Source organism: Scophthalmus maximus, chromosome 10, assembly GCF_022379125.1.
Source record: "Scophthalmus maximus strain ysfricsl-2021 chromosome 10, ASM2237912v1, whole genome shotgun sequence".
In the NCBI taxonomy this organism is placed as follows: Eukaryota; Metazoa; Chordata; class Actinopteri; order Pleuronectiformes; family Scophthalmidae; genus Scophthalmus; species Scophthalmus maximus.
This window is the reverse complement of record NC_061524.1, coordinates 15,551,639-15,575,660: the sequence shown is the minus strand read 5'-3', so window position 1 is coordinate 15,575,660 and position 24,022 is coordinate 15,551,639. Positions and strand designations below refer to the sequence as shown.

Sequence of the window (24,022 nt, the reverse complement as noted above, 5' to 3'; positions counted from 1 at the left end):
TTACTAAATTGGGCAACCTTTACAAATATCTGTATTTTTTATAGTTTAATCCATTGTATTATGTGATATCCTCAAATAAAAATAATAGTTCAACAATTGGCTACAAAAGTATTATTGGTCGAACAAGTAAATATGTGCCAATTCTTGCAGCAAGTTGCAAAATCTTTGCCCAAGTAACCGCACAGTCTCAGTTACCTGTGTGGAGGATACATGTTTTTATTTTTTTTTACACGGAGCAATATCATGGCAAGAAAAAAAAAAACCTTGGCTAATACACACAATTCTGTGGTGAATTCTATGTCATTGCTGCTATGAACATTTTTAAGACAACATTTACATCACAATAAATGCAGCCGATACACCACGCGTTTAACAGCACATACAAGGTTATACATTACATTTAAAATTATTTACAAAAAGAAAATATATATATATATGTACTGTACATCTGTACACAGACCCCCCTTTGGTAGGGCTCTATGCGGAGGTAGGCAACAACGTGCAAACCCTTTTTCATTGGGTATGTTTCTGACTGTAGCGGTTGCATAGAACTGAACTTTCGGCTTTGGCCTTTTATGGGCTGCGTGAAGAGATATCTCGGTTCCAACGCAAAGCCTCAGCAGGGGACATTGACCTGCTGCTATACGTTCATGACGGGAGTGAGCTGCAGCAGGGAGCTCTGTGGGCGAATGGTGCTGCTCTTCGAGTGCAGTTTCTCCAGGTTTTGCAAAAAGCCTCTTCTCTTGAGACCCTCCAGAATGACAGTGTTGCTGGAGGCCAGGCTGACGCGGGTCCTGCGGGGGGAAGAAAGGGGGCATGAGGTTGATACTTTTGGTAGCATGCCATTGCAACACAGTGACGTGTTTACGCACTCCAATCTGTCTACCTAAGCGCCAGGGAGCACAGCGAGTTCAACGTCGGAATATAAGTCTTCTCTTCCTCTTTGATAATAACATGAGAATTTAAGTGCTGCAGAGCAATTACACATAATGATCAAAATCGCTCCCTTATGTCCAAAGACTGGATGCTATAATTGGCCACAAGGTGTTTGTTCAGCTTTGTTGCAATTTACTTTAAAGGGGGGGGGACATTAATTGGGACTGAGGCCATCCACAGACATGTAACCTAGAGGTTAACTAACCTCAGTACATTGTTTATTTTACCTGTCTCCTCCGGAATGGGGGAGTCTGGTGTTTGCGCACAGCAGAGGGTTAAAAAGAAAAATTGCCTATGGTGTGAAAAACCAGTAAAAAGGCGAGCCTATAGAACGCGCTTCTGGGTTTAGGGATTAAAAGCATTTCCTTTTTTTTCTCCACAAAAAAACATTTTCATCATAGCGTGTTAGCTGTCTAACTTTCAGTAAGCACAATGGCTGTGACAAGATATCCCCAAGCAATAAAGAAATATCACAGTGTCTTATTACGGGCTAATATGAACGACTATAAAAGAGAGGGGCACTCACCGAGGAGAGTCGATACCACTGTCTCCTGTGACGCTCTGGTTTTCTCCCATTTCCACTGCCTCCCCGATCTCTGCCCTTCTGGCCATGCCCAGCGGGGCGGCTCTGTGAGCCTGAGGAACCCCCGTCGCGTCAAACTCGTCCTCCTGCTCTTCCTCCCCCTCGGCTCTCCAGTGAGCCGATTCACCGTCGCCCTCATCGGCGGACTTGCGGACGGTCTCCGAGTCTGATTCTATCTCACTGGTCTGGCAGTAGTCGAAGATGCTGCTGTCGGCAACTTCCGATGTTTCTGGACACTCCGAGTCGAGACTGCTCTCATGGGGCCTTTCCCCCTGGTTCGATGTGCCCTGCCTGGGGCTGGACTCGCTTTGGGCCGCTGGTGATCTGGCCCTCTGACGGTGATGATGGAGTCTCCAGCTGGTCTCGGCAGCTCTGGCGGGGCTGAGGGAACCCACCCTCCGGGTTGTTGGGCCGATGAGATCTTTCAAAGTGCTGTCCCCCGAATCTTGTGGTGGCTGAAAGTTGGATTCGTAATAGTGACTGTGAGGTCCCTGATATTGCAAATCAGATTCACGGTTGTGGTAAACCGGCTGGTGACCGCGGTAGTCCGCTGCACTCGTTCGGTACACATTTGCAGCATGGACAATCTCCTCCTCGTTCAGACACAAGGAGCTGCAGGCGTCCTCATCCTCCTGCTCGTCGGCTCTCTGATAGAGCCTGTAGTCGTCCTCTATTAGTCCGCCAGTGTCTGTAACCGAGGGAGCGCTGTCAGCTATCAACTCCGACCTTTCTCCCTGGCTCGTGGCCCTTTGCACTCTGTTATTGATTTTGGCAGGTCTGATCTCCTGTTGTCCCTGGGACGCTGAAGTATCACAAGCCTGCTGAGGTGAAAAGCGCTCGTCGGGCCTCTGTGTGTCTTCCCTTTGTGGGTCGGAGAGTCGAAGGGAGTGTTTCCGTTGCACAGAGAGCTCGGGCAGCCAGGGCAGAGTTCTATCACATGAGTGGTTTACAACAGGCTCATAGGGAACCGTGGGGAGACTTGCGTTAGTATTCGAGTACTGATGGAGGCTTGAGTGGCCATCGTCTATAGCTCGGCCGTGGTCTAGCACACTGTTGTACTCTACCTCCCGGAAAGGTGCGTTTTTGCCGTCTCTCTCCCAGCTCATCTTGCCTTTTACCTCCCTCTGACGTCGCACCTTGTCATCGATCCGGAGCGTACTGCTCTGTGGGTAGGCTGGGCCGTAGTCCAGTGGGAGCTCCCCGTTGAGCTTTGTGTCTGCTTGGTGCAGACGATCAACAGTGAGGTCCTGCTCGTGCACATAGTCGTACCTGTCGTCGGACGTAGGGGACTTCGCTGCATGCGCGGCGTCCGTTGCGTTCACTTTGGCCCGGTGTGGGTCCCACGACTTCGAGCGCTGACTTATTCGTTCCTTCCTGCCAGGCCCCGAAGCCTTGCCCTCTTTCACCTCCCGAGGCCTTCTATGCTCTCTGTTGGCGGCAGGAATGACGGCATCAGCCGGGACTTTGATTGGCTGAGCCTGGAAAGGGTTTTCAATGCGTTTCTTATAAAGAGCTTTTCCCTCAACAGCTCCACCTTCCTCCACTTGATCTGGTTCATCAACGGGGATTTCCACTCTGAGCCGAGTAGGGATCAAATCGTCCCCCTCTGGATAATTGTCCGCACATATGGGAACCTTACTCTTAACCCTCTCCTTCTCCCTTTCCCTTTGCTTCTCTCTGGACGAATGGGCCCTCCTCTTGCTGCGAGAAGCCTTCAGAGAGGATCTTCTTCCCGCCCCTGCCTTGGAGGAGTGGTGATGCCTGGGTTTGGAGAATGCTAGGATCTCAGTAGACATTCCCTTGTCTACTCCCTTGTCGTCTTTGTCCAGACCCCTGTCCAACACTCTGTCCAACCCCCTGTCTCTCCTCTCCTCCAGCTTCTTCATTAGGACCGTGTGGCGCGTCAAATTGTCCACCGTCAGTTCAGGGTTGATGCGTTTAATGATGGCGTGCTCTAGGTCACGCGGCAAGTTGTTCAGGTCGTCCTCGTCTCGAACCGGCCACTCCTCCGGAGGAAACTGGGCTGAAAACGATGCGTACTCTTTCTTCGGCTTCTCTTTTTTCCCTCCATTCCTCCGGAACAAACTGAGACCAAACTTCCTCCCCGGCTTGTTGTCTTTGTCTTTGCGACCAGTGGCGTTAGTAGAGGCTGTATTTTTGCTAATCTCACTCGCCTGACAGTCTGCTGCCGTGGAGGTGGACTGGTGCTGCACGGTGGGTTTGTGGTCTAACGGGCGGGGCCACTTCAGGCTTTTACCTGTGCATTCACTTATGGAAACAGAGACAGAATGTTGGTCTGGGACAGTGGGGGGAGAGATGGTGGCTGTTGCATTAGTGGAGGTGACATTGGTGGATGTTTGGAGGGGGCTGAAGCAGCTGCAAGACTTGCAGTGTGCCACCGGGAGTGATTGAGTGCCCTCAACACAGGCCTCATTGCTCAACAAGTAAGTAATGGGAGGAGGAGAGGGAGGGTCATCGGCCGAGCCAGAAGTCCACCAATTCTTCTCGCGCACCATGTTGTTAGTGATGAAATAGGTTTGAGGGGTGACGATGAAGTAGCCCTCGCCTGTATGGTAAATCTTGCGCTCCTTGATCAGAGTGCCGAGAGCGTTGTAGAGGATGTCCTGAGTGGGGATGGTTATCCCTGAGACACAGAAAGAGAAAGGCATGTTGAGGACAAAAGGTTCAAATAATCCTCATAAGACCATTTACCCTAAGAATGTCCCATGTCTTCACTCATGTCTGTTACAAATCAAGATCAACCCAAAGAATGAAAGTGGGGAAACCACGCGCCTGCCTCTGTCCAGTGGTTACAGAGTCCAACAAGCACCTCTAAGATTTACAGCTGACACGTTTTGCTTGTTTAAGCTCAAGTTATGTTATTCAAGTAATGTGCCAGACTATTTCTTATAAATTACTCTGTCTGTCCGAGAACTAGTCAGGCAAATAACCCCTCATAAAATAAATGTATATGTCTTTCTATTGATGACACACAGTGTGTTAATTAGTGAGCATTAGAGGTGGATTTTGGACTTTTCACCCAAAGATAAAATCATAAGAGTTTTATAAAGCTTCTAATCTAAAACCCTACCTGGTAATTATGAACTAATCCTTTAATAAGCAAGATGAGGAGAACATTTTGATTGTTTACCTGGGTGGGCTTTGCTCATGTAATTGATAAGTGCTTCCTGGTTGACGGTGATTTGGGAGGAGTTCATGTCCGAGATGACCGAACACAACACTTCGGCCAAGGGAATGAACTGAGACTGGGGCACAGGGGACATCTGCACCGGCGACAGGTCACCTGAAACGAGAGGAAGAAATAAAACGCCGACAGATTATCGAGGGAAACAGGTGAGCCCGCGGCAGTACACACAAACACACCTGGGTTGGAGAGGCATCTCTCCGACCTGTGCTGCCTGCCAGTGAAAACAACTCAGAGTACTGAAGTTGACATTCCTCTCCTGACCACCTTCTAAATCATGACCGAGGTGGTCTATTTATGTGAGTTATACGAACCGTGCCTGACTGCTTTTGAAATTCCGTCGGCACTGGGATAGACCACAGAATTCCATTACTCCCGCAGAAGTGACCACGGTGCAGATCACATATCCTGCCCCCATATCACACTGCCCTACATGTCGCGGGGGGGGGGGGGCCCTTATGCAAACATGTCACCAAAAGTGAGCGAGACCGGGAGAAAAGACAGAGACAGTCTTTGAAACGCGTGTCCTTGTAAAAAAAAAAAACCCGGTGTGAAACTCATTCTGTGTGTGTCTACCCCGCAACAGAAATCCCGCCGGTCTGCATGTCTCCGTGAGGAGACTGTATTCCGCTGACATGCGAACAAACCGTTGGGAGTCCATTAGACGGAAGCCACAAGGCTTTCAAATCACAAAGCGGAGCTGCTTTTAAAGCTAACCAGACGCAGAAGAAACATTTTTATTTGACTATCAAAAGCAATCGAGACAGTCTCACACACGGAGGAACCTAATTGAAGCAACATGCAGTGTCTTACGTCCTTTCAGCTGCGGCCTATAGACGTGAGAGCGAGATTGCGTTGAAACTGAATGTGGACCCATCCAGATCTCTCTCAGTTATTTGTTACCTCGAAGTTTGTCAGTGTGTTATCTTGTTCAGAGAGGAGTTTTTGTTGTTGTGCATAACTACAATGATGATTATGAACCTCTGCAGTGTTTCCCCTACCATTGAATTGGGGAACAGTCAAATTAATTTGAATAAAAAGTTTTTTTGTTTGTTGTATTTTACTTATAATGCCAAGCAGAAGTCATTTATGGTTACTTTCCATATATACCTTGTTCCTCATTCCTGTATAAAAGATTGTGGATGAAATGTGATCTGTGCATTAATATCAAAGGTAAACTGAAAAAAAAGTTTAAACATTGCTTTTTCTTTTTTAAACAAAGGGTCGTTATATCTCAATATAACGACACACTGACATAACTGTCTTTGTTCTATCAACAAAAACCTGCTCATTAGACAAAGCACAAAGATTGCTGATTGCTGATGAGAAGTGAAGTGACTCAAGTGAAAGCACAGCAGCTCCCACTCGCTGATGAATGATTAGCATCTGGGCTGGGTTAACACAAACCGCCCCTCGAACGAACTGCAAAAACAAGGGCATGGACTTAACCTTACCCATAGGACTGGAAAATTGGTTTTGGTTAATCAACTACACTGCATTAATGGCAGGTACACACAAAGGGTTAAAGAAGGGACAAGTTGATAAAAAAAAATGGTAATGACACAAAAGGAAACTCTCCATGATCACAAATAAAACAGCAGGTAGAGAGAGACCTGCTGTTTTTTATCAACAACAACTGTGTCCAATGTAAATTGAGTCCAAACATGAGTGTAAAAAAAAAAAAAAAAAAAGGCCACACAAGTTTAATTCAATCCAGTTCTGCATTCGGTTGGAGATTCAACATTTTTGACACGTTATCCCCATGTGATTTCAAGTTTCCAGTTGTGCCGACAACACTTTTTTTGTACGTGAGTGAGTGAATCCAGTCTTCGACATGTGGCGTGTGCAACTGTGACTGATTCTCCCGTCATCTCCAGGGCATTCAGTGAAAACACTGCCAAGCTCGCACTTGATGTAAGCTAAACATTTACAACCCCTTACACTTGAACCACTTGTGACCGAGGCAGGGAAAATAAACAACTTATCAAATATCTGCCATGGTAAAGCGTGACAGAACACACACATACCGTACTGATAGATCCAGGCGAGCCTACTAATAATGTTTGCTTTGTTCGACAAGAAATGTGTATATATCCAAATGAAGTATTACTACCAATGAAGCACCACAGACAGTGCTGCCAGATTTGACTGACCAGACGTATGGCCCAAGTAGCCTACGACCTGCCCAAGCGCCATAAACATAGAAGTCCAATTCCATGAAACATTTCAAAGGACTACATTTGCTTTTAGTTTAACATCTTTATTCATATGAGCAGAGATTTAAATACGTCAAAGCTAGAACGGAATAATAATTTGGATGAAATGGTTCAGTCTAGTAGTAATAACTTAAACTAATCTAAACTTTGGTATGGATTGTAATCAGTTACTTTAGTCAACTCATCAGTGGAGAGGAAAGGCCAATATACTGGGAAACCAAAGCTAAATGGTACAGAGTGTAGCTTGAATTATCACAACCCACCCAAAACTACTTTCACCTAAATTCAAAAGTAAATTAAATTGTGTGAAAAAACCACCCTGTCTGGCAACACTGACCACAAAGCATCACTCAAACTGATATCTGTTTAGTTCAATTGGAAATGCTTTGCTCTCAGTAAGGACTATGTCAAGCAAAGTCAGTAAAAACCACAATTATCAACACAGTAATCTCACTTGAGGCCCATAAGTCCACAGACAGGTCTTTCACTGTAAAACTGATCCTAGGACACAGAGGGATTGTAAAAAAAAAAAAAAAACCCATCTGCCTTCCCCCAGCTCCGACAGAGGACGTTAATCTGACTAAACCTCAGTGCCAATATCTCAATTGCCGTCTCCCTGGGCAACGAATTAGAGCTGCTGACTTTGCTCCTCATTGTTGTTAACTTCCTATAGGAACGGCAAGGCTGTCCACATAGCAACCGCTCGTAAGCGTCGTCAACAGTCAAAAGGTCAGCAAGGATGTGACGTGGCCTGAGGAGGGGAAGGAAAACAATATATGTTGATCACAGGGAATTAATAAACTGATGGGGGAAAATTTGACTTCTTAGAAAGACCTCCCAAGTGTCTTTGCACAAAGATAGCTATGGTACATTGACCATTATCGTCTCGGACCACGTCCTGGCTCAAAGCAGGATATCCTGTCGGACACCTGCTTACACGATCCGTACTCGTAAGGGGGTTCGAAACAGAAATGGGATCTGGCGAAAGCATGTTTCCCACATGCCAGTTGGGGAGCAGTGCTGACACTGACAATGTAGGTGTGAAACAGAAGCCACAAACACACCTGCAGGAGTTTATTTGTGGGAAAATGTTGGTGTAACAGGAGGACGGGGCCAGGCAGAGGATTAGTGTGTATTGAGTCGAACATTGGCAGGCGTGACCATCGGCGAGGTTCACTGTTAGAACCATCTTCTCTCCAGGGGGGAACACACCTCAGCGTTCCTGTAATCTAAGACCGGGCCCGCCGACATAACACCCTTTGTCATACACAGCACGAATACCCGGCTGGGAGCCATGGCAACCGAACCCTGTGCCACAAGGAACAGGGAGGGAAGCGGCAGCTCGGGAATCAAACAAGAGAGACGACAGTTGTGTCAGGGCAACAGTCCAACACAACCCTTTAAAGGGCGAACCAACCAATTCCACATGTCAAAATGCTGCTCAGCCTGTTTCTGGCTCTGGGGGAGCTTTGTTAAGTCTGAGAAGATAGACGACCATTAGGATGTCACCATGATGTCATCAAGGTTATCTCACTTTGGGTTCGCAGACAGGACTTCATACTTATACCAGAAAGCCTGATTTACAAACAAGGGCCGCAGCGTTTTAAAGACTCGGGTGTTCGTCCAGCACGTGGGGGTGTGCAATCGGACATTCACATAATGTAATTGGCCTCTATTGGCCTCAATGTCAGAAATATCTCAGCCTCATATACACATATTGTTTCTTGCATGTCTCCAAAAAATTATACTGATCTGCTGGCACAACTCAATGGCTTGTGAACCACTTTCGGAGACAACAATTAAGCAGAGAGCCAAACAGTTAAGGCAAATAATATTGTTTCCCTTTCCAGGTCCTTTTATTTGATTTAGTTAGGGAGTGGAAGTAGGAATATTCTCTCTACTATTTTAATAAAAACCTTGTCATCCTATGACCTCAACAAGTGTACCCAGATCCTCTCAGTAAGAGCCGCTGCCATAATGCATACTCTATTTGCCAATGTGGATTAAATGAGAACATTCAAACTTTATTTGACAAGTCTGAAATTTTACTTAAATGGTATTCACCACATTCCAAAAAAGTGACAAAGCCCTACACAGTTCTGCTTCACACGGAGCTTAGAACGTGCATTATTTCCCCCCTATGCCATAAACTTTCCATGTCAGAATAAACTGCTGCCTGGGGGATAAAAAAATGAAAAATGCCTGAAGCTGACTGCTCAGATTGTGGAGATGATTGACAGGGACTCTCTCTCCTCTTTCACCATCGAGACATTTTTGTCTGCTGACACTGATCAATGCCACATGAATTCACGCGGCTGTGTTGTTAGCGGGCCTCCGAGCCACATGAGTCCCATTTTTTACGTGATTGCATTACCTCCAGTTTCTTCGGAGAAAATGCAAACACGCCAAACTATGTAGGACACACTGCTATCTCTGAATTGTCCTCACTGAGCAGATAGGAGGGAAATCCTTCCAATTATGGATGAAGCCTAGTCGCAGTTAAATGACACGCACTAAGGGAGTCATGCGTCTGCACAAAACCCAGCAACATTTTGTGACCTCTTAATCAGATGGAAGGGGCATTATGTCACACTACCATTTGGCATTTAAAGCTGAAAGTACCAGATCATTTTTACAACACACCTTGGTAACAGAGACACAGCATTACAAGAACACAACAAAGATAAAGCCTTCTTAACAGTCTGAATTACTGAATATCATTTAAGTATAGAGCTCGACCGATATAATGGTTTCGCCGACAATATTAGCTGATGTGAGCCTTTCAAAAGTCGTATTGGTATCAGCGTTTATGTTTGCCAATATGCACCAATATGACATTTTTTAATTTTACAGTATAAAAAAATTGCAATAGGATGTGCATTTATCTTTGAATTTCAAGTTAAAAAATGTTCCGAGTTCTCTATATGTATTGTGGTTGTATTTTGTTTCTTCTTCTTTTTATTATTCATATTAAAATGTATGGTTTAACTGTAAAATAGCAAACCTCAATTACATTACTTTGTCAAAAGGGTTTGATAACGACACAACATCGGTATCAGCCCTTAAAAAAATCCATATCGGTCGGGCTTTACTATTGAGCTGATAGTTGTAATACTGTACTTGGCATTCTACAAACTAGTGCAGCAGTAGAGTAATCACCCCTTCCATCAGCATTACCAGATCTTAATAAAGTATTGTACAGTGCGGAAGAAAAAAAGACAAACTGGTTTTCTCTTCTACTCAAGGAGCAACGTTAAGCAGTACAGGAAGGTTCCTGTAAATTTGATATAAAACATATTGCAATGTTATTTGAAATGTTGTTTATAATGCTGTATGCTCATTAGCCATGCGGATCAGGTTTGTTGCCACAACCCCCCACTCCTCGGCCTCTCTAGAAACACATACTCTCAAACACACACCGTCTTATCTCATCCTGCTATCGCCCTAATCTCTAAGGCTCCAGTAGGCAAACGGGCTAATCTTCTCTCTCCCTCATTAAGGAAACACTGCGTGGCATTCAACGTGAACTTGAGGCCTGCCCAAACTGCAAAATCGCTTCCCCGTCGCCTGTCGACTGAGACCTTGTGAAGGACGCGCTTCAGTGAACCTGCAGGGCCGTACATGGGCGATGGGAGTTACGTCTCAGGTGAGACAGTGGGGGGAGATGCCAACCGTAATTTTATGTCGTGACTCCCTCCCAGTGCCATGACCAGTTCCTTTTGGTTTAGACATTTTGGTCCTGTAGGGCCTCCATGACCCCGCCCACCTCTTCTTATGTGCGTGGGTTTTAAAAGGACTTTACGAGGCTGTGTCTTTCACTCCCATAGAACACACAGTTGTGGGCATTGCAGCTAAATGGCCCAATAAACTGAGTGAAAAGATCCCTTCAGAGAGCAATCTCAGCCCAAATGTCACAACAACTAAACTTTGCCCAGGCTTACAACACTGCCCTTTCCTTTCCTGTCCTTCCCCTCCGAAAGAAATATAGCTGTCAAAAAAATATGAAAGTGTTGGCAATAAACATCCGTGGTTGAATTTACTTTTGCACTTAGCAAAATTTCAACAACGGGGCTGCCACTGCACTTATTGATTTATTGACCGGCTCACAACAATAAAACCAGCATTTGTGCCCAGACTTGTAAAAAATTTGGTAAATATTTAATCTCACCAACTGATGGTTGGGTATGTCAGAGTGCTCCTGTTAAAGAGTCAAACCTGGACTGTGCCCTCTTTGTAATCAGAGTTTGAGAGGATGTGCTTGTTGGCAGGTTGACCTGGCAACGCTAGCTCGGATTAACTAGATTAAATCTGGAGCGGACTTCTGCCACATCTCAAAAGTAAGGCAAAGTCATTAATCAGCGGACGAACGGATAAGAGAGAAGAAGAAAAAATTAAAAACACCATGACAAAAGGGGATTCATGAGCTAAAAGCAGTGACGAGAAACACAGAGAGGCTCTGTGTTGACTCGCATCGCCATAGAAACCTTTACTGTGGCCGAGACCTGCCACATGCAATACAAAGCCATCGAAGAAGAAGAAGCAGCAGCAGGCGTGGAGTACGGACATCTAAAATCCAGCTATGGCCTCGAGACTCACTCTGCCAAACCAACTTTTTTTTTTTTGACATTTAACATATGTATGGCAAGAAAGCATAAACAGGCTGTGACTAAGCTCCTCAAATTGACATTTACTGAGCTTAAAACATCTCCGCTCACATAGCTGGTTACCCCAGATGTTGGCTGCAAATCCCCGCAGCTGGAATGCCATTAAATAACGCTTTTACCATCTGATTCAAAGTAAGAGCTGTTTGAATAGCACTCCATCACATGCCATTATGTTATAGCATGAGAGCGACTGCTGGCCCGTTTCAGATAAATGACCCGGTGCTGAAAGCGTGTGTTATCATGCTCTTGTGGAACGGGTATTACACCTGACCAGGTGTTTAGCACAAGACACCGTAACGATGTGAACGTACACAAGATTGTATTTTATTGCACAGCCCAAAGTGCACCACGTCACACGATAGCAATACGGGATTTAAAGCACAACTCCCCCCCCTCATCTTTATACTTCGTACCTCCACAGACTTGATGCGCCACACCCCAACATATCTGGTTCCCATCTACTTTCATGAACACGAACATTACCCCACAGTCCGCCAGTGCCCTTTTCTGCCAGACGCCCCGTTATGTCCGAGCCATTTAAAATGTGGACCACAGTGCCTTTCCTTTGTTCTTTAACAGCCATGTTCATGCTTTTAACATTTCTGCTAGAATCACTGTGACGTTCCTAAACTATGTCCAAGTCCCTCGCCACACGGGCCAAATCTGTCGCAGTCTCCCGAGTAACAACTTCACCTCGGCCTGATCCCATCCCAGATACAGTGTGTTTAAGCCTAAACCTTTCATGTGATTAGAGAAAGTTTGGTGAGGCATACTACAGAGTACTGCTGCACATAAAAATGGTCAGAATGATTCCCAAAGGCTGAGCTATTTTGAATTGTATTCCCCTGCATAAAAACCCTGCATGACATCACCGGTGTCATTTAGTGAGGGAGCTCATTCAGCTCCATAGATAAAAGTTAGTTTCCATGGTTCAATTTATTTACCTTTGATGAAACAGTCTACAGTCAGGTCATGATATAACTATAAATATACATTTCTAGTATGTGTAGTAGGATGCTTGGCTCAAAAGCTTCCTATTCCTATGAGTAGGGATCTGTAGGTGCTGCTGATATTCAGACAGGACTTCTTGTTCCCTCTTTCATCTAGAATTCTGGGTGATCTTAATCTTGATAAGTTTGATTGATCGATTACTATAGATCGTCTTAACAAAATATGTACCAATTCTAATTTTGTACTGTACAGCTGATGATGGAGATAACTACACAACACAAATCCGTCCTAAAAGACCACACTTAAAATGTGATCTCATTTCACCCCGGCATTAGTGATAATAACCCTCACGTTTGCATTATACCAAAATCAAAGAGAGCCCAAACAGGGAGTGTTGTTGGGAAAGATCAGCAAAACTTAAAACGTAAAAGCATTTCTGCAAAACATAATAGACTGAATGCATGAATGGATGGACAAACTGTCAGTAAATCAATTGGTTCACCTCATACCTGTCGTATTCAAGACAAGAGAAAAAGCCTGGTCTCAACCCAGATGTTTTGCTGATGCTCCTGATTGGCTCACGTCCAAAGTAAATGCACTTTTCTAAATGAGGAATGTAAAATCACAAATGCAATCTATTGCTCTGCACAACCCTCAAAAAAATGTGTGGGTGCTTTCTACTCTGAGGCAAAATAACATTCCAATGCTTTATCTGTAAATCCGTAAAAGTACACCAAACACAACGCTGCTCAGTTTGTTTACCCCTTTTATAACAATCGATTCAGTCAAGGATTTCCTGATGTCGTTCAGACTTTTTGTGACTTCGTTGTTCACTTGTGCGGTTTGCGTCTTATCAGTGTGGAAAATGTGTCGGTTCAATTTACGGCCCCATCTTTTTTAACACCTGCCGGTACATTTCTATAAATATGATGCTCCTGGACTAAATTGTGCTTGGACATTTCGATCAAATTAGAGGTCTAGTTTTCTGAATGTTGGTGTTATTCAGAGATCCAGGTCCACTGACACTCTACACACCAACACGTGTGTACGCTCAGTTTATACGAGGGTTTCCAGCTGATTCACACCCCTGAATCAAGAGCGATGGCACTCATCGGCTGCAGATGAAACCCATTTCCTCCTATTTAATTGAGCGTGAGGTGCGGCCGACTCCTGTGCTTGTTATCCAAGTGTTTGGAACAGCGCTCCCATCTAGTTTCTGCCACATGATCCATCGCTTTTTAATGCTCTACAACTGGTCAGCGGAGAGCTCGGGCGTCATCCCCGACAGTATCGTTCACTCTCCTAATCCAATAACACAGCAGTTTGCTATCGCAGAGCCGACGTGAGCACACCATCGCATTTATCAATTGCTAAATGAAGTAAGGAAAACTTCCCGTCAGGAAACCGAAGAGTAATAGTAATACCGCCCCCAAAGTTTAGAGCAATATAGCCTCACTTCTATGTCGAGCCATTTGTCCGACCAGAGGGTGATAAATCCCATGAGGGAAACTCAAGCGGCTGCTGACAGGGTGTATAAGCCGAGGGATACGGAGGAAACTGTTTTTGTTGGCACCGCTCCACTCCGCCGCTAAGGGTGAGCCCAATATTTGGGTCGATAAAGAGGCAGACATGCCTGATTTGCACCGGGGGTGAGCTTCCTGCTCGCTGGGAAAAGGATGTGGCAAACAAACGATGTGCTGAGAGGCATGCGAGCACACGTACACACAGTCTCTCACACATGTGTAGGCACTGCGAAGGTCAAGGTCTCCCCTACTATCTGAACCATACATAAACCATCTTTTACAAGCGCAGGAAATAGATAGCAAGACATTCTACAAAAATACAGAGACAGATTCTTGGCAGTGACACAGTGCAATTTGACGAGCGATTTATAAGTACAATAAATCTGCACACAAATCAAACAAGCCGCTTTATATCTTTTCATGACATTAAGCCAATACCTTGTTTATCTCCACTCAACTGTTATATAGGATGAATTAAATTAGGTTCTTCGGTCGACCAAACCATCATTTAATTCAGACAACCTCCACACTTAATGGCTACTAAGCAGATTTGGTATATGGTTCCCTCAAAAACATTCCACCTCTGTTTTTGTGAGAACACGACTTAGCAGACCACTGCCATAATACACTCTTCGTCATTCTGAGCCTGAAACACAGCAGCATATATTTTGCGTAACAGCTTAATGTCATGCTATTAGTGTCAAGGGATCAGGAGAATGATTCTTTTTTAACAAGAATTGTCTGAAAGCAGCTCAAAATGTGAATCTCACACAGATGTGCTTCCACGAGTATTTCCCCTTCATCAATCTGTCTTTAGCCAGACTAATAAAAGGCAGACATTGACAAATCGCGGGGGTTCAGTAAAAACACATGTTATGTAGGCTGTTTGTACGTCAGGCATACTCCGGCCGTTACCCCCTCAAAGTAAATAACTGAAATTGTACCTAAATTAAAACATATCCATGTATGTGTTAAAGATGAATATGCACACCCAAATAGGATTATAAATTGGTATGATGCTGATCCTTAGTAAACTGTCATTAACCAGTGAGAGTGTGTGAAAACAGTCAGCAAGTGAGCAGAGACGTTCAAAGAAGCTATGTTTTCTTCTAAAAATGAATGATTGAAATAGATTTTTTAAAGTTATCAATTTATTGGTTGGCTGAAGAAAAAAAAAAGGCCGACATGTGCCTTATCAGCATTAATGTTTGCTTACATGTTCTGATATGAAAACTTTTATTTTACAGAATATACAAAGAACAAAACATGTGCATTTATGTGTATATTTAAAAAAAAGTATAGAGGCTTATCTATTCTATAAGAAAATATTTGAAACGTGACAGTGGGTTTGGGGGGAGAGTCGGATAAAAATGTTGGGATTCTCTGATGTAAAAACCAACAGAAGCTAAACCGTCCACTGAGTGTAGAACACCTGGATACTTTGTCGATGCATGTTGCTCATTTTGCCTCATAAAAACCCTCTGAAGCTCACTGACCTCGAGGTGGCTTGTTAGCAGGGAGGTTGTAACCTCTGACCTGTGCTGCTTAGTTAGGACAGGGTGGGCCATTTAAACCCGGCAAAGCCCGGCAAGGGGGTGTCATGGTTAATAAGCTGACATCTGGAAGAGTTATGACCATTAGTGGAGCGCTTTGAGACGTTGACAAAATACCCTCATGAAAGGAGACACCGGACACCCCCGTGTGTGAAAATACAACGCTTTCAAGTGAAAAAGCCGAGAGCAGAAATTAGGCCCGCTGAGCCTGCAAAAGTTCAGGAAATGATCTCAGGAGTAAATGAAGCATTTCAGGAATGCTCCACCACCTCATGGTATGGACAGATAGATGAAACATACCATTTAAAAAGGAAACTTGGCTCAGAAAGTGCAGCATAGCCATACCCTTCTTCCACAAAAGTACACAGAGGGAGGCCTTCAGTATGTCCTAGAATGACCAAAGTAGTGTTTTCCATGGCGAAAGTGAGAGGCCCGTCCAGAGGACACGTCCACGCTCAAAGAGGACGGGGGCAGTTTACAGTGGTTGATTGTACACAGGACACCTCATTACACCACTGGCTGACTCCATATAAATGTTTCAAGTCATGGACCCATGCTCATCCTGCAGCAGGGACATTGGTGACTCTCTAAATAATGCAAAAGCAGCTTACAGCCATTATAAAGCCTCTGGTTTCAACAGGAGAGCCTTAGTGGTTCTCCAGAGATATGACAAGACATTCAGTGCATCTTTACACACTGTAAAGATTCTATCAAAATCAGGAATAGTTTGACATTTTGGGAAATATGCTTATTCACTCTCTTGAAGGGAGTCAGATGAGAAGCTTGTCTGTCCTTTAAATACGGAGAAAGAGTTGGTGGGGTGCAGTTACGTATCTTAGCGTAGCTCTGAGTTTTTAATAGAAATCTCCAATTTTTTTTTTATCAAGCCTAATGCTTTAAAAAAATAAAGTATTTATTATAGGCAATTTTAATATACATGTGGACATTGATAATGATAGCCTTAGTGCTTCGTTTATCTCTATATTAGACTCAATTGGTTTCAGTCAGTGTGTACATTAACCCACTCAGTCTTAACCACACCCAAGACCTTGTTCTAACTCGCGGCATCAAAATTCATCATTTAATAGTCTTTCTTTCCACAAAATCCACTTTGATCACACCATCATTTTATACCCTCAACGTCCTATTTTTAGACTACAAGCCACTAATCAGAAACTAAATTAAAGGAAATTATTCCAGTGACATTTAATTCATTTGTGGACACCAGAGTTAATCACAGAGTTCCTCAGGGTTCTGTACTCGGCCCAGTTCTATTTACCTTATGTAAAGCTTCCATTAGGGAAACATTATCAGGAAACGCCGGCAATTTTCATTGATATGCTGACGATACCCAGTTATACTTATCTATGAAACTTATCAGCTAACTAAACTTTTTCTTAATCATGTCTTGAGGACATAAAATCCTGGATGATCCATAATCTTCTGTTATCAAACAGAAGTTCTAATGCGGAAACCCTCATTAACCGTCATGAAGTTATATATTTTTCCCATGTTTAAATTGTTATTTTGGTAGTTTTACCTCACTCTATTTGAGATTAAGGACAGAGGATGCCGCACCTTGAACGGATTGTTAAACTCTATGAAGCAAACTGTGATGAGTGACTATGGGCTGTACAAATAGAATTTGATTGATTGATTAATTCATTATTAGCAAAAGCATTTTCCAAAGCATTTTCCATCTCATATTTTTGTTTCCTGTGGCATACCATATCCTGATTGTTGAAAAATGATATTGTTGGTGAAACAAAGTTGCTATAAACCGTGATAATTCGGGTCGCAGTGTATATGTAAACATCGTGAATGTCAAGATTCTTGGCAAGAGGGATGTCGACTGCACTCACGTTGATCATTAACCCAATGACTTAGCAGTGATGCTATTTTGTAAACAGTGGCTAAAAGCCAGAAAAGGCATAAAGAGATCATTTGAGAGTAAAAGAGGGAGAGTGAGAAACAACCTACAGACATTCATTAGTTGAAGTGAAGAGGTCAGCCCCAGTACCAGTGGGCCCCATTCCCACAAGGAACAACAGTGATGTCTGCTCATAGTAACTCCTCACCCTGTCTGTTTACCTCCGCCTAACCTCACTACGATCCCCTTCCCATCAGCCCTCCCCGCCTCCTGCACACCTCCCTTTCTACGTGTTCTCTCCTCTGAAGAGGCCCAGAGATGCCTTGTCTGGCCCACAGAACAATCTGTCTCCACTCAGGCTTTTAGCACAGATAACCAGACAGGACCAATGAGGAATTAGCACAAATGAATCAGTGTGTTTGTCTGGAAGCTTTGTTTTGCCATCCACATCTCTCTCTCTCTCTCCAATTATCAAACGCTGTTAACCAACTACAACAACATCTGGTAAGTTTCAGATGAACAGCTTCTAAATTGGCCCCTGGACTCTCCTTTAAGAAAAACCTCCTCACGTCAGTTAAGTCACATCCCAAGCTTGCTCTGAGCTGCGAAAGGACACGGGGCTGTTTGATATTCCCTGTACCCCATAACTCAACTTTTTTCTATTTTCTAGCTGACATATTTATATCAGGACAATGTCAAGGCCTTTAAAAGTCCATACCTAATATCAATATGGAGTCTGACTTCCACTGTCCCACACTGGCCATGAAACGGAGGGACATTAATCCTGGGTAACAGAAGAGCGTCTGTGGTCGGCAGCCAGTCGCTCTGTGATTCACTGCTGACCAGTTCTCGGCGAGAAGGCAGTAAACCAGGCTCCGACAGCCTGCCAGCACTGATTTCCATACAAATTGCGGCGGTGTGAGGCAAAGGAGTTGTTAAGGAGGAGTACAAGGTGACATGTCCACACACTGACGTGTTTGCTCACAAGTGTCTGGTGTGAAGCTCAAACGCGGGAGGAGCTGACTCCAGCCTTGTGTCCGGCTGTGAGCTCATGCATGTCCGAGGACATCTTTGTGCCGACGCTGTGCCCAGTGACTAGCTGAGCATCACCTTTGCCACATATGGTGCTTGTTTGTGTGCCGACTCGAAGCTTAGGGCCAGAAACTGTCTCGCAGCGGGACGGCATGTTGGCCTCCGCCCCCTCCCCCCCGCCCCCGTCACTTCACGCCCTCCTGGGTCTTCCCCCTGTGTGTGGTCTCTACCTCCCTTTTCACATTCCTCCGTCTACTTGTCCGTGCACTGCTCAGTCTGGCAGAGCCGACCGCCTGATACAAACTCAGCAGGTAGACGGTGGCAAAGCCCGAGTCCAGACACTGTAACACTCAAAACAAAGAGACATTACTGGAAAGAGGGATGAAACAGAGGCAAGGCAGCCGGACCAAATGGCGGCTCAGAGCCAATGTGTGTGTTGCTGGGACACTGTTTCAACAAACCAGAGGGAACCTGCTGCCGCTCAGCTGCCTACCCTGCCAACATTTGGACACCTTCAACTACTGCAGGTTTTGATAATTGCATATTATTTGAGAGGAAGGTGGTCCGTCGTCGCTGCAACGTAAAATCAGTTGCCAGACGTGTATTTGCCGTAATCTGCAGTTTCCTTCTAAAGTAAGAAAAAATGTGAATGACCCGGTGTATCTCTTAAGGATACTGTCATTAGGTCTGAAAAAAATCCGCCCAGGGTTGTCATTTTGTCCAGCAGCTGGTGCTGTCAGGCATTTACAACCCATGAGATCATGGTATAGGGAGGCTGCATAAAGGTTTCCATTCATTGTTTCTGCGCAGGTACACGCGCTGCCTTAAAGTAAATCCAGAGGAAAGCCTGAGGAGGGGAGCAATTAAAAGTACTTGAAAGGTATACAGACTATATGTGGGAGAATAAAGATTTAGTGCCACATGAATGGATGTAGCGGCTTTAACTGACACAAAACACAACAACTGTGGTGCTGTAAATTGTGTGAAACTTTTATGTCAATTTTTTTTTTTTTAAATTGTGGCAGCCATGTGAAAAGGTATCACCTTGGCATTCTCCTTAGTGTGAGGTAGTTTTATATGGTGTTGCACTTTGCAACATCCAAGAAGTGAGAGAGAGATGTGCTTTGTTGATCCCAAAGTGGGGAGAGTCCAGCTATATTCACAGGGGAAGAAATCATTGTCCAATGCTGCTGTTTGGGGCAGTGAGACACGCTGAAAAGAAATCACTGTTGGTTCCACAAATACTACAACTTTTGGGTGAAGACTTGACAATTTGCCTAAATTCTGAGATCAATACAATGAAGGAGGAGGAGGAGGAGGGGTGATCGACCCTGCCAGTTCCTTGTAGTTCAGAGTTTATGGCTTTCACCTACTTCTCTCAGTGTGGTTAACAAATGCAGTGTGATTCTACACACATTCTACAGTGTCCCCTTGCAAGGAAAACGAATTATGCTCTTGGGTGACAACGTGCCATCGCCCATTTCATCTTGGTCTGCAGGTCTGCATCCTTCTAATTGGATTCTTTCTGGATTCCATATCTATAGGGAAAGTTCTATTAACACAATGTTGTATACTATCAGGCGTGGCAGGTCGTCGACGTTACATACCGACGGCTTTGATGGTGAATCCCTTCGGTGACCTCAGCGCCCTGCGCATCCACGCTTCCCTCAGCACCTCCAGGTTGTTTGCGTTCCCTTGGACGAAAAGCACCAGATTTTCCATCCATCCTTGGAAGTGCACTTCGGCGATGGCCTTCACCAGCCGCTTATTCCAGAAACTGCGAGAGTTCTGCGCTTTGAAGTCCGCGAAAACCTCCTGGCCACTCGCGCCGTTGCCGGCGAGCGCGTTCCCTCCGCCGGCGCGCGAGCTCTCCTCCCGGCCGAGGATCACGGCGAGCGACGCGGCGGACAGTTGGACGAGCCGCTGCTGGTGAGACATGTCTAGCGCCCTCGTTGGCTCCTGGAAGGAGCTTTCATTCTAGTCGGTGAAAAGACAGGTCTGCGCCCTCTGAAAAAGAATCCAAAATTAACGCCAAGGCTCAGACGCGCGCTCCTCCAGTGTGCGTCTCGATCGTGCGCTGCGCGAACCCGAGGCGCAGAGGACGAACCACGGCGACTGGTGTCTGTGTGCCTCCAGGGTAACCAGTGACTGTGGTGGAGAGGTGGTGGAGGAGGAGGAGGAGAGGGAGGAGGAGAGGAGGAGGGAGAGGAGGAGGGGGAGAGGAGGAGGAGGAGGTGGTGGAGAGGAGGAGGAGGAGGAGAGGAGGAGGGGGATGAGGAGAGGGAGGAGGAGGAGAGGAGGAGGGGGAGGAGGAGGAGGTGGTGGAGGGGAGGAGGGGGAGGAGGAGAGAGGGAGGAGGAGGAGAAGGAGGAGGAGAGGAGGAGGGGGAGGAGGAGAGAGGGAGGAGGGGGAGAAGGAGGAGGAGAGGAGGAGGGGGAGGAGGAGGTGGTGGAGAGGAGGAGGGGGAGGAGGAGAGAGGGAGGAGGAGGAGAAGGAGGAGGAGAGGAGGAGGGGGAGGAGGAGGAGAGGAGGAGGGGGAGGAGGAGAGAGGGAGGAGGGGGAGAAGGAGGAGGAGAGGAGGAGGGGGAGGAGGAGGTGGTGGAGAGGAGGAGGGGGAGGGCGCATCAGCCTGCTGCCGGGACACACAGGTAGACCTCCCACCGACTGAGTCTTCTGCTCGGACCTGCCGGACGAAAGTTTTCATGTCAGTCTTTGAATAGATGTAATAATTATAGAGCCTGGCTTTTAATGTTCGAGTAGCATTTTCTCCTCACTTGACCTCCGGCACAAACACAGATCCGAGCTGCCATCAGCAACTGGACAGGGGCCCCGGGGGTTGGCAGGGGGCCAGTGTCTTGCTCAAGGACTATTTAGACCTAAATAGGTCGCCTTGGCTCCAAAATAAGAGGCATGTGGCAACTTTGGCAATTAGGTGACATTTCTACAAAAAATGATTTCACGTTGAAGCATATTTTTCATGCAAGGTGATGTTTCTAAGAAAGTATCTGTCAGACTGGTTCTTATAATGACAATAATAATACTGATACTCTAAGATGAAATGCCAGTATTAGTATTATTATTAATAATAAATAATCCATTAATAATACATAATCCATTAATAATAACGATGATGATAATATTAATGATTAATACTGATGTAAAAATAACAGGGATACCTGGGAGTTAAATCACCGTCAAAGGAGACCCTCGTTGACTGAGGTACCTAACAGCTTGAAAGCAGCTTGTTGAGGGGTTTATAATATAAAGTTTGTTTTATTTCCTGCACTCCTGGTGGGAACTTGAAAGAAACTTGAATTATTGCTTTTCACGGCAACGACTTAAAAAAAAAGAAATGCTAATTCATGAAAAGTGTCGGCCGAAGGGAACATATACCTCCTGCTAAAATGAGAACCATACCCTCCTGTGCTCTGAAAGGAGGGACCCCATTAGGCCCCTGTTTTACTGAGGCTGTAACAGGCAGAGTCTGGAGCGCAGAAACACAGACACCTCATATATCACAGTCTGAGAAGGCCTGTGGCTTAAGTTTCAGGAGCACTAAGGCCCCTTAAAGGCCAGGGACCAGTCGGCCTCAGTGTGGTATTAGAGCCCATGTGGGAACAGGATATTGCGCTTCCTCCGTACATGAAAAGAATACATCACCTCAGCCTACACAGGATGAATTATGTGCAGCCGGTCCCGGGGAAGCAGAGTCAAGTGAAGTTGTAAACTTGCAAAGATTCTGTGTGCGATAAATGAGACAAGAGTTGTAGAGATTCTTTGTGTCTGTGTGATTTTGAAAGTTTTTGATAATCATTTCAAACATGGCTAGGTCGGACCAACTTTCACAGTCATTGCAAACTCCTGCAGTGAAACAAAACGTTGTTCAAAACCACAGAGCATAGAGGAGATCCCAAAGTTTCCAAAGACAACAGTTTTGGGGGGGAATGTGTAAAAAAAAACGATACATCTGGAATATTTCAATTCAATGGGTTGTTCAGTCACAAAAAACAAACAAGTCTTTGGTTGAGACATTTCAGTTACTGCAAACATCATGTACAGCCAATTCACTGAAGGATAAAGACAGATTTGCTGATACAGAAAGTATATATAATACACTCAGACAGTGTGAAACTTTCAACTTTAAAGGTAATCGGTGGGGTTTTTGACCTCTGGCAGTTCTCCGGAACAGGTTATTCATGAGCAGTTCCCTGTTTAGTTTGTCTAATGCATGCACACAAGGACACACTTATGTATATGGGTGACACACACACACACACAGTCATGCCGCTGGCTTCCCACACTTCCACTATTCCATCGGAATCTTCTTGGACAGTTAGTGTATGGTAACTTTCTGAACCTCGAGTTTACAATCTTTGTAAGTTAGTTTCCTATTTTACATACAGACATATGAGTGCTATGAATCTTCTTATCTAATGCCTATCATATATATGCTGGTGGAGAAGCATGCAAGATTTGAAGAGGAGATGTTTGTGCATCACATTCCTTTGTAACAATAGAGATCTTACCGGAAATGAGGGGAGAGAGATGGGTAATGCAACAGGAGTCCCAGTCAGAGTCAAAAAGGGAGTGTTGCATTTACATGGCATGCTGAACCACCTCAGACACAAGACAGGGAAACAGGGCGAAGAAACGGAACAAGCAAAGTGTTTTTGAAAGGGTTACCCTAAATCACAGCAAAAGCTTAGCGATTTTATTTTTGCGTTGCTGATTTCTTTTACTAAAAAACACAGTGACTTGTGGCCTACAAGTATTCCCACAACACAAAGCAATGTCAGGTCCAGACCACAAAAACATTTCCGCACTGTTTGCATTACATGGAAGTTTACAGAAAATGATCACTGTTGTTACCATTAACTTCCTCCAGATAAAAATATTGGCCCACACTTTGTTTTATCCGGGCATGGACAATGGGACCTGTCCCGCCTCGGAAATCTGAAGGGGCTCTTTATTCAAAATGTTTAGTCTGCTGGTGGGACTGATTATCAAGAAGCAAAGTTCACCAAGTTACCACAATTACACAAACCAGCCTCTGATTTCCAATTAGCATACACATCTCTCCCCCCTCGCTGCGCATTGAAGCAATTTCAAAGTAGTATCAGGTGTCTCTGACAGGCCAACGTCCTCGCCGCGATCACAGTGTATATTTTGAGTATGATAATCTCAATGAACCGCAATCCTGAACCTAAAGTTTGAGTCATTACGCACAAACTAAAACATCTGGTCCTGCTACACGATCTTGGCTTGTGGGACATTTTCTAACTCAAACACCCCCAGAAGGCTTCCTTTTTACCTTGCCAAATAGTCAATAGATATGACCCAAGCAGTGGCTAGTCCTCCTGCTCAATGAGACAATATGCGCACAGTATAACTAATGCATTAGTAAAAGCTTCACTTTCATAAGTCATGGATTTTAAAGTGCGTAGCGCCTCGTTGTTGCGTTTAGGACGGCACTGAGGCATTTAAGCAGA

The 24,022-nt window shown here is 45.0% G+C and overlaps 1 protein-coding gene across 1 annotated transcript; it reads right to left on the bottom strand.

Annotated features, from left to right (window-relative positions):
- Nucleotides 1-198: 198 nt before the first annotated feature.
- stox1 (storkhead box 1) lies at nt 199-20,707 on the bottom strand. Its single transcript, XM_035605668.2, has 4 exons — nt 20,141-20,707; nt 4,671-4,823; nt 1,463-4,163; nt 199-794 (listed from the first exon to the last, which is right to left on the bottom strand). The coding sequence occupies exons 1-4, from the start codon at nt 20,469-20,471 to the stop codon at nt 641-643; spliced, it is 3,339 nt and encodes a 1,112-aa protein (XP_035461561.2). The 5' UTR covers nt 20,472-20,707; the 3' UTR covers nt 199-640.
- Between the last annotated feature and the right edge of the window lie 3,315 nt (nt 20,708-24,022).

Excerpts from the sequence above, each read along its gene's own strand:
- stox1 (XM_035605668.2), bottom strand. The coding sequence starts at position 20,471 with ATGTCTCACCAGCAGCGGCTCGTCCAACTGTCCGCCGCGTCGCTCGCC. Across the intron at positions 4,824-20,140 it reads ATTCACCATCAAAGCCGTCG|GTGACCTGTCGCCGGTGCAG; the intron begins GTATGTAACGTC and ends CTCTCGTTTCAG. Across the intron at positions 4,164-4,670 it reads CATGAGCAAAGCCCACCCAG|GGATAACCATCCCCACTCAG; the intron begins GTAAACAATCAA and ends TCTGTGTCTCAG.